The sequence below is a fragment of the Drosophila takahashii genome, chromosome X (assembly GCF_030179915.1).
Source record: "Drosophila takahashii strain IR98-3 E-12201 chromosome X, DtakHiC1v2, whole genome shotgun sequence".
Classification (NCBI taxonomy): Eukaryota; Metazoa; Arthropoda; class Insecta; order Diptera; family Drosophilidae; genus Drosophila; species Drosophila takahashii.
This window is the reverse complement of record NC_091683.1, coordinates 15,511,479-15,522,238: the sequence shown is the minus strand read 5'-3', so window position 1 is coordinate 15,522,238 and position 10,760 is coordinate 15,511,479. Positions and strand designations below refer to the sequence as shown.

At 41.7% G+C, this 10,760-nt stretch overlaps 1 protein-coding gene across 1 annotated transcript; it reads right to left on the bottom strand.

Annotated features, from left to right (window-relative positions):
• Nucleotides 1-253: 253 nt before the first annotated feature.
• Nucleotides 254-1,382, bottom strand: LOC108056764 (capping protein-inhibiting regulator of actin dynamics). Its single transcript, XM_017140737.3, has one exon. The coding sequence runs from the start codon at nucleotides 1,127-1,129 to the stop codon at nucleotides 311-313; it is 819 nt and encodes a 272-aa protein (XP_016996226.2). The 5' UTR covers nucleotides 1,130-1,382; the 3' UTR covers nucleotides 254-310.
• Between the last annotated feature and the right edge of the window lie 9,378 nt (nucleotides 1,383-10,760).

Genomic DNA, 10,760 nt, shown 5'->3' with positions numbered 1-10,760 from the left:
GGCTGTAAAAAAGGATTTTAGAGGCCTCAAAAAAAAAGAGTGAGAGTGCGAGCCGCGTGTGGGAAGCGTGTGGATGGATGGAATTACTCTAGGGACCAGGTAAATTGTCCTTGACTCCCGGCGACGGCATTGCATAAAATTTGCTAAGCAGTGGGCCTGCACAGGTAGGCCTGCCTACAGATGACTCAACTGAATGCAACCAGCCCGCAGAAACCTCAGAAGGTTTACGGGGAAAAAGGAGAAGAGAGAGCGGTTGTCTTTAGCCTTTTGTATTTATTTTAGAGGGTTTGCTCGTCGAATGGCAATTTAGCTATTCATCGGAATCGCTGGCCGACGGCGATTTGCGGCTTCCCTCGTCCTGTGCCCGAGGCGCTGGCGGAGAGGAGGAAGGATCCTCCCGATGATGGGGCAGCTCCTCCAGGGGTATCTCCTCGCCCTCGCCGTCGATAAAGCCCGAGTGTCCCGTCTTCCGCTGTGGGGTTTGGGTCACTATCCGCTTGCCCTCGCCCGTCCAGTAGACGCCCTCGATGTCGCCCTCGCGAACCTCTCGAACCTCGAATTCTTGAGGATCCTGCGGCTCCCTGGCCTCCGCTGCGGTCTCCTCGCCTTCTAGTTCACTGGTTTCCTGCTCCGAGCTACCACTGGTGGATCCCTCCTGATCCCGACCATCCTGGCCAGCGGAACTCATCCGCAGCTTGCGCATCTCGTTCAGCTCCTCTTCGCTCAGATCCTCCGCGGAAATCTCCCGCGACCTTGTCGTATACGGATGATACTCCTCCTCCTCCTGCTCCCGCAGCTGCAGCTCCTCCTGCAGTTCGTCCTCCTGTCTCTCCCGCAGCTCCTGCGTTTCCTGCAGCGCCTCGCGCAGCTCCTTCAGCTGCATGGCCAGGCGACGGCGGAACTCCTCGTCCTCATCGGCATTGAAGTACAGACTGCGATTGTCGCCCTTGAAGATGGGCAGAAATCTAAAGGGAACAGGACGACCTCCCAAAAGGTTCAATCGCCCTTGGAGCAGGCGACCCAAGAGATCCAGGCAGCTACTTTTGGCAGCAACAGGAGCCGAAGACTCCAGGTGGAAGGACCTTTTCAGCAGGATCAGAAAGGTGCTCTTGAAAACCGAACGTTGCATTTTTTTTCTAGATTTTACAGTGATATATTTGTTATATGGGTTTTCCGCGCGGTTTTACTTTTTTAATTTTTTTTTTGGTTTTGTAAGAACTGAGAGCCTTGCCGATTTCTTTATGCTTTTCAGAATTTTTCTATTGCAGATGTATTTTTTTGAGAAATTTTGGTTTCTTGATTTTTAGACGAAAAAAATTTAAAAACTATAGAATTTTAGTTTGTTGTTTAGGAGTCGGTGGCCGGCTAACGACTGATGAAATGGGGTTCTGTGGACGGGGCCCCAAAATCACCAGGCAGCTGACTGAAAAGGCATCGCCTACTAAAATCGTAAGCGGAATGCCCCGCCTGCTGTTTTTTCTTCTTTTTTTTTGAGAACAGGAACCGTAATCCCATAAAGCAATTGACTTTGCTAACCGTTTCGCAAATAATAATAATAAAAATAGAATAAAAAGGGAGGAAAATTTCGGTGGAAAACAGCGAAAAAAAGGAAGGATGGATATTTTTGGGATAGGGTGACGAAAAAAAGGATTTGCTGGGGTTAGAATTCGCGCGAAATTGCATCTTTTATGACGCAGGATTAGGGTTACGTTCGTACTGTATGTATATAATAACCCTAGCCCAAAACCCTAAAAATCCTGTCTACCTGCCACGCCCCCCGCCCCTTGGCTAATTATGTCATTTGGCGTAAGTCAAGGCTGCAAAGTCAATTGCGGAAAATGGGTAAAAATGTGACACAAACGAGCCGAGAAAATGTCATAAAAATTGGGTTGGGTAAAAAAAGGAAGAGGGGTAGGGGATTTAACAAATGCAACTGAAAGTGCTATCGGGGGAACCCACATCATATATAAGGTTACTGATCTAAATTAAGGCAGTCAAAAAAATATAACTAAAAATTTGCAGATATATCTTATTAAATTAAATTAAATATTTAAAACCATATTTCATTTCGCTTAAAATCATGGGAATAAATCTATCTTGATGTTTGAGCAAAATTATTTTATTATGAGTATCTAAAAAAAAAAAGATATAATTTGAATTTTAAAAAAAGAATTTTACTCCCTTTATAATCGGAAGAATAAATTTATCTTGATTTTTATGCTGAAGTTCGCTGCTTTAAAAAATAATCAAATATTTCGAATGTCTCGAACAAGGCGTAATCTCCAATTTAGAGTGCCTCCAACTCCTCAAACTCCATTGTTGGGGCTCATAAAAATTCGCAAAAACATATATATATATATTCTAGGTCTCGGCGCTTTTTAGTCCGACCTTTTACCCCTGTTTGCCCATTTCCGCCATTTCCACCAACATGTTGTCGTCAGTGTCCAGGACAATTTGCCTGCAATATTGCGTTGACAGCCACGAGAAATAATAGCCCAACAATTTATACAATTTATGAGTTTGTGTGCCCCATCAGGGACGGCGGGTTGAGCAGGGGGTGTTTTCGGGCCACGGGAAAGGGTTACCAAAAAAATGTGTGTAGCATACTTAAGCGGGCGTCGGTGGGTGGTGGTGGTGGTGGTGGTGGTGTATCAAATGGCACATTGTGCAAAAAAAAACGAACACACAAAAAAACCCAGCAAAATCACAGTCGAAAATCATAAATTCGGCATGTCTAATGACAATTTGCAGCTCCACATGAGGGGGTTAAATAAAAAGTTAGGAGAGAGTGAGTTTTTATCGTTTTTGATTCGTTTTGATGTTGCGCCCTTTTATGTGAGCGCATAAAAGTCGTCTGTTTGTTGGTTCGCTTTCGGTCCAAGGTTCTCGGGATTCCGGGTTCTCAAAGCACGACGACGCCATGGACCGCAGACCAATTTGAAAATGACGCAGTCTTCGTTGCCAAAAACCCCTTGCAAAACTCCCCCCACCAACCTCATTGCTTTATGATCGCTGAAAAATTGTTTATTGACAAAAATTGATAACTCCCACTTGGGGAAATAGGTTTATATTGATAGGAAACAATAGATTTATGCTGAACAGAAAATATTAATGAAAGAATTCTTAAGGGATTTTTAAGATATGAAAATATTTTAAAACGTTATATAGAAAATAAATAATAAATAATATGATTTAAAGAAATGGAAATATTTTGAAAACTTAAATTGAAAATAATAAAAATCTAACATGGTTCTAAACATAAAATAGCTATAAAATAAATATTTCAAAAAGTTTAAGGAAAAACAATACAAAATAAATCGAGTTTTAAAAGGAATTTGTTTTAATTTTAAAAAAGTTAATAAATAAATTTTATTTTAATGTTATTTAAACAACAATTAAACGGAAACTAGTAGTCAATAAAACGAAGGCTTAAAAAGTGTCCTGAAATAAATACCAGCAGCTGGCGGCGGTCCTTTTTGGGACATTTATGAGGCCAACGGCTGGCCGATGCCAGACGCATCCGCAGTATAAATCAAACCCGTCCGAGGATCCCTCAAACATCCCATTGAGATCTTATTATTGAGTGGACTTGGACTCCAGTTGCAGTTCCATGGGCCATTCGCCATCCATGTGGCCATAACTCATCCGGCGGAGTTGTTGGCCACCGAAAATGAAGCAATCATGGCCGAGAAAATGGTAACAGCCCCGGGTAATTGTTGTTTGGCATTTTGGAATTTTGTATTTGGCCGATGATGTCACCGCACAGGGAGAACTGAAACTGAAGCTAAAACTAGAATGGAAAGGGGCACCCCCGGCATTGTCGTTTTCACTTCCTGGCCGAGGTCCATTGTCTCCTTCGAGATTTTACGATTGTTTACTGCTGCTTCTGTGTGCCTCTGACTTTTGGCTTCTTCCTCCATCAAATGGCCAACAAAGCCCCACAGTTCGTAGCAGCAACAGAGACAGAGACTCTAAACCAAAACCGAACCAAACCAAACCGAACCCATTGTGGCCAAGGCACTTTGGGACATTCAGCAGCTCGTGGGTGTTCCCTTTTCCCATTTTCAGGCCCCCCATCTTGGCTCATTTAAGTCCCGATAAATACGCATTTGATTTGGGTCCTGATGGGCAGTTGGGGGATGGGATAGATAATAGAATTCGAATCGAATCGGTCCAGCTTATTAAATCAACCCTTCTCGGCCGAGTCCCTTGTTTACCCAAACTATTAGCTGCAAGCTGGCGTGGATTTGCGGCCACTGGCCATTGAAAGTTTGACCCGTGCGGTGGGGGGTTAAAAAAGAAAGTCAGGGAAGCCAGGAAAGAAACAAAATAAAATGTAGTCTCTTTGACGAACATACAATTACCCTCTCAGAAATATTCACTGGAAAAAAAGGGAAAACATATTTATTTATTTATTATATTTTTTATTTTTTTTACGTTTTGCTTCTAATGATAATAGGTAACATGTAAAAAAAGCAAGTAAAAGGCATAATAAAAAATTAATATATTTTTTTGTAGTTTTAAATGAATTTATAAAATATTTTTTAAATTTTTAACCACTTAAGTACAACGCAAATCAAAAAAAATTATCTTGTTTTTAAATAATTTCATATATTATTTCCTTATTTTATAACCACTTATTATTATTACTATTATTTTTTGTTAAGCCTAAAGCTTATCAAGAAATAATCATACCCACTGTAGAAGGGTATCACTTGAAAGAGTGACATAAAAATAAGCATAAAACTAAATGTGCCACATTGAGGAATGGACAAGGAGTTGGACCCAAGGGGTTAAGGGGCTAAGGGGTTAAGGCCGTGTGGGTCAGTGTGAGGCGTTTAAGTTGATTTCGTTTTGAATGTTTATTTTATTGCGTGGAAAATGACGCCAACGTGGCCAAGAAATGGTGACTGCTCTCTGCTTATGCCATTCTGACCATTCGGACCATTCGAACCATTTCGGCCATGGCTAGGTGGATTTGGCCACGGATCTCGATGTGAACTTGGCTCCAGTCGCTTTTATGGCCGGCGATTGTATCGCGAATTTCGTACGCAATAAAATTCAAATATACCTGCGATAAAAATCAAATCTTGTTGGTCATTCGAGGCGTATTCCACCCATTCCACTCATTTTGGCGACCCAATTGGGGGTATCCCATTGCGGCTGTTATGCGTTTCAATTTTCCCTTACTGCCGGCGATTCGGTTTTATTGGGTCTCCATCTGGGCGCAAAAAGATTGGATTAACAGCGCATAAGATAATGGCAATGGATTCGAACGACCTACGACATCTAGCCATAATCCCCGTCACCTGATCTCTTCACAAATAAGATTCAGATTTATTTTCAGTCAGTGAAATTTATTATTCATAATAAATAACAAAAAGTTATGGGTTAAAATGCGGATATGCAGATAGTAATTCTATTTTGTATATCTGATTTTATTTCGTGCATTTATATACTTAAATCATCGATATATTATCTTAGTTTTATATACAAATTTAATTTATTAACTATACTACCTATATCCTATAAATAATATAAATAATATATAATTTAACATTTTATAAAAATAATTTAAGATTACCTAAAATTAAGGGCAATCTTGTTCCCACAAAATATTTTTTTCAGGTGAAAAAGTTGAGAAATCAATTTCCCTGGCTTGGTGACAATTCAAAAAAGACCGACACTGTGGAAAAATTCCAGGAAAGTGACCAACTGCGGTTAGTGATTGGCCGTCGGTTTAGTTTCAATTTCAGGTTGAGTTTCGTATACGTATTCGTTTTCGGTTTTTCGGCTTTTCGGTTCCTTGGCTTCGATTTTGAGTTGGAGGATGCAGATACTAATGAAGTGCTCGCTGTATCTGCAGTTCTGGGCCCCCGTTGCGTTGTCGGATGCATTTGGCAAATAAAACACCTACCGACAAGCCAGATACGCCAGATATATAAGTTAGATAGGATGGAAGGACCCAGCGTGCCGTCCACACAAAAGGACAACCGACTCGAACCAACGCAACTGGACTGCAACTGCTGCCAAGGATGAAAAGGCCATGGATGGTCTAGATGGGCCCAAACAGTAGGAGCCCAAAGACAGAAGACTGAGAGAAAACTGCAGTTGGGAATCGAGAACGAGAACGAGAACGAGAACTGCAGGGCAATTAGAACATTATCAGGCGGCAATAATCGGCTCGTTTGCACCCAAGTGTCGTCCTGTCGTAATAATAAAAGGACCTCTCTCCATCTCGTGGGGCAGTGGTAAAAACAACAGGACATCTCAGTATCTGTCGCTGTCGCTGTTTCTCTGTCTTCTCTTCTCCCATTTCCATCCATTTTCCATCCATTTCCATCCGAAAAACCCAGATAGGCAGGCGACAATGTCGGCGGCGACAGTCGGGCATCAAAGTCGATTATCACAATTTTCGGGATTTGCCTTAAATCACGCACCAGCAGTCGGAAACAACTCAATTAAAATTCCTGGAATGTAGCGCAATGTGTAGGCTCTGTGTCCTTTTTCCAGGCGGTTTTTGTGGTTTCTGATGTGGGCCCCAGGCTCCTGCTAATCCGTTAAATTAATGATAATGCGCGCAGCAAACTCGTAAATATCGTTGGGTCAGCCCCGTTGGACATTGTAGTGTCTGCTGTTGCTGTTTCTGCTGCTGCCAGCCGAAAGATCCCGAAAAGCCCCTCATCTTGGCCCTAAATTCCATTCACACATGTGGGAATCCGAGGGGCATTTCCACGGGATTAGCTAAAGTGTTTGAGAAGCGCGGAGAAGGGCACACAGAAAGTAAAATTTTATTATAAATGTTAAAAAAAACTTTTTGGAGGGTAGATATACTAGAAATTTAAAGACTCCTTTCCAACTTCTTTTAGATCATTTAGTTACATATCGTGAGAAGAGCGAAGAAGGGCTGCCAGTTAATGAAACTATTTAATTGATAGAAAGAAAAAGCCAAAAAAGAATATATAAATATTTAAATTATAGAAAAAGTTCCCTGAATGTTTAGCATATTTTTGGTTCATAGACATGCGCAGAGATCTGTTATTCCCCTTAAATATTGACCATTGTTTGACCCACTGAATTGAAGCAACCCTGGCGGCCATATTTGACCAAACCGGGGGATGCATACGTTGGCTCTGGAGATTTGGGGATGCCAGGGTGCTAAGGGTTAATTTCCAACGCTCTTTAGCTCTGCGCTTTTAGACTATAAAATCAAAGGATGAAATTCTAAAATTTATTATAAAAAATCTTTAGGAATAACTTTAATTCCTGAAAACAGCGAATTTTATTATTCACCTTTAAGGGACATCCTTTTTTCTGCGTCTCTTCAGTTGTTTTTAACAGACTCTTTTTCTGGCAAAGTCCTGTGTCCTGTGGATCCTGTGTTGTTTGTGTCCACGTCTAAAATCCCTACCCCAAACCCAAAATCCAGCTGGTGACGAAGGCAATTTGCATTTGAACGGGGTCGTGTTAGCCACTGGGTGACAGGCATTAAATAATTAACTCGCATTCAACATTTATAAGGGAGCACGGGAAGGGGGAAATGGGGATTTACGGGGGCCCAGACAACGTCAAGTAATCCCCAGAAGAAAACATTTAACATACGTAAGTGCCAATTGAATTAAAAACCAATAATATCAACCAAAAGTAACGAGCGGCAAGGAGAAGGGCAGGGGATTGTAAACGGAACATGTGTAGAGATATTTATTTAACAAACATTGAGAATTGAGAAAATAACAAGGGCGAAACGAGAGGTATGCAGAAAAAAGCACACTGCTAAAAAAAATAGGGGACTGGAAAAATTATTTTATGGGAAATATTATTATATTATCCAAATGAAATATTATTATTAAAGTTACAATTAATTTTAAAAAAGAAAAAAAATTTTGTGGAAATATTATTATATTACAAAGATAAAATATTATTATAAATAATTATAAAATTATAATAAATTAAAATTAAATGAATATGAAATAAATTAGTGTTTTGACATTCGTCTCAAATGAATATTATTTTCTGATGATTACAAATATTTCGCACTGTGTAGGGGAACAATGCGAGGAAAAACCATCAATAAGGGGGAAGGGCGAAGGGAACAGGGTCCGGCGACAATCGAAATGCGAATGGAAAATCAAAGGTGAAAAGATGTGAAAAGCAAACGGAACGTGCACGGGTAGCATTTAACCACCCGCCCATTTCCCTTTGCCCGCTTCCCGATTTCCCGATCTCCCGATTTTCCACCTCCATTTCCACCTCCACATCCACCAACTCATGGGTAAGCCGCTGCTGAGGCACACATGACGTATTGGCAGGCGGTCCCTTGCCCCCATTTTTCCGCTTTTCCGCTTTTCCTGCTCGCAACTCCGGGGCACTTGAAAGCCCGGGCATATCTTGATTGTTTGCATGTAAATCTGCACAAAATCCCCAAAGTACCCAAGTACCCGAAGTACCTACCCAAAGGAAGACACAGAATCCTCCTGATTTTCCCCCCCATCCCCCAGTTCGTCCCCCCAGGACGATGATGTCCTTGGCGCATCGCATCGCATCGCAATCCCTGGCACAATCGAACCAAGTGGAGTCCTGTGAGGAGGTGAGCAGAGTTTTCCAGGCGCGTTCCTCCTTTGTGACCGGCTCAAGGCGCTGCAGGTGTCTTTCCCATTGTTAACTTAATAGAAGGAATAATTTCTTAATTTTGGACAAACAAGATGGTACTAAAGAACGTTTTTTATTTCATGGAAAATAAACTACTCGTTGGTTAGCGAAATAGATGATATTAATAGATACAAATTATTTATCTGTTTTTGTAATTAATATTTTATTAATGTTAATATGTTATAAATCCTGTAATATCATATTTTAAACGATTTTGAATTTGAAGAAAAGTTAAAAGAAACCATTAGTGATCGATAAATGATGATTTTAATATTGTAAAAAATATTGTAAAAGAAATAACATTTATTTATCAGAGATTTATCTGAAAATGTAGTTAAAATGTGTAATAAAACCTACTAATTATTTTAATTATTTTTCCTTGAATAGCTCTTATAAGAGGTCCTTTAAGCCGGAACCTTTAGGACTTTCTCGACGGCCCCGTTCTTTTTTCCCACATTGCGTGGCCAATTTTCCGATTTTCTACGATTTTCTGCTGCTCGTTTTGTCCCATTCTTCGGGCTGCAGCTTCCTCTGTTGCCCATTTTCCATTTCCCTGCACCTCTTGTTAGTTTTTTTTATCCCCCCCCTCCTCCCCTTTCGATTCGTACAACTACCTTTATGGCTGCCACGCCCACTGCATTTATTGGAATTTCACAATAAACTAACGTGGAGGTGGAAAAAAAAGAGGATGTGATACTCGTAGGCCAAAGCCAAACCATGGCATTTGTACAAGTTTTTGGTTTGGCCGGGCTTGCTTTTTTCCTTACCCCTTTCTTCTTTCTCTTTTTTTCCAGCAGCCCCTAAGGTCCTTTTGCCTTTTTTCGCCCCCCTTTTTTTGCGAAGGATGTAATTAAAAAAGGGCCACAGCAACAGCATGGTGGTGCATAAAAAGAGAATGCTCGGGAGCTTGTAAACTTTGCAGCAGCACACGACACTCGAAGTTGCGACAACAGTCGGCCCCCCTTTTGTTGCCCCACCCATGGCATCCGTTTTTTGCAGACCCCCCAGGGGGATGGGGGGCAAATCGATGAGCTGCTCTAACGATATCCATAGCTCAAAGCCAAATCTCGGCACAAACAGGATATACATATGGCTCGGCAGTCAAAGTCAATCCTTCGCACATAGCCCCCCCTTTCACCCCTTTTCGCCCCACCCATGCGATGGGGCCGCATCCGTTGCGACTTGGGTTTTGTAGTCAAGTCAGCTCCTGTTTTCCCTTTTGCTGGATTTTTTCCCGCCTTTGTTTCTTATCGAGAGAGAGTCGCTTTTTTGCGGCTATTTTCTATTTTCCCTGTGATATTGACCCGGCGCACTGGCACTCAAAGGAAAGCTGGTGCACTGGCTTTCCCCCCTCCAGCCATTCATCCACGATTTTCCACCTTTTCCACCCATTTTCCACGCCTTGACGTATTCGTTTTAGTGTGATTTGTATGGATGAAAGGAGCAAGTGAAAAAGCTGCTGGAAAAATCAGCAAAAAAGCGGGTGGCGTGTGCATTGCGATTTCATGCTCAAAAGCGACTGGCCATCAAACGGAGCTGAAAGTGAAACGCTTAGACCCCCCCGCTTTTCCCATTTCCCCACTCGCCCAACGATCCCAATCCGGATCCCGGATCTCGGGACTCGGATTCAGTTTTTGAATGGCCGGCAACAGGAGATGGATGTGGAACAATGACGCCTCATCCTGAAGACAATAAAAACGAAGACGGGAGTGGTTTCAACAGGAATGCTGCCTCGGAATTCTCGGGGTAAATATTATTTTAGAAGATTAAATCAAGTAAAAAAAAATTATGTTTAGATGGCGTTCAGTGGATTTTATACCTCAAAAAGTTGTCAAAATATGAAGTTGGCATTTAAAGAAACTTGTCTCCCGGTCCTCTGGCCTCTGGATTTTCCCACCCCCACACTCACATTTTCCATTTCCATTTCCACCTTCGCCTCCCAAGGCAAGTCAACTGCCAGGGAAATGCAACATCGCATCCGTTACATGACGGCTTATGTGTTGCCGGTTGTCGGTTTCTGGTTGTTTTACGTTTGGATGTTGGGCCTCGTTATGCTCTTCCCCTTCGCCTAGACTTCCTTTTTAAAATTTAAATCTATCAAGGGGTATATG

What these genes read in the sequence shown, in the direction of transcription:
- LOC108056764 (XM_017140737.3), bottom strand. Translation starts at nt 1,129, where the DNA reads ATGCAACGTTCGGTTTTCAAGAGCACCTTTCTGATCCTGCTGAAAAGG.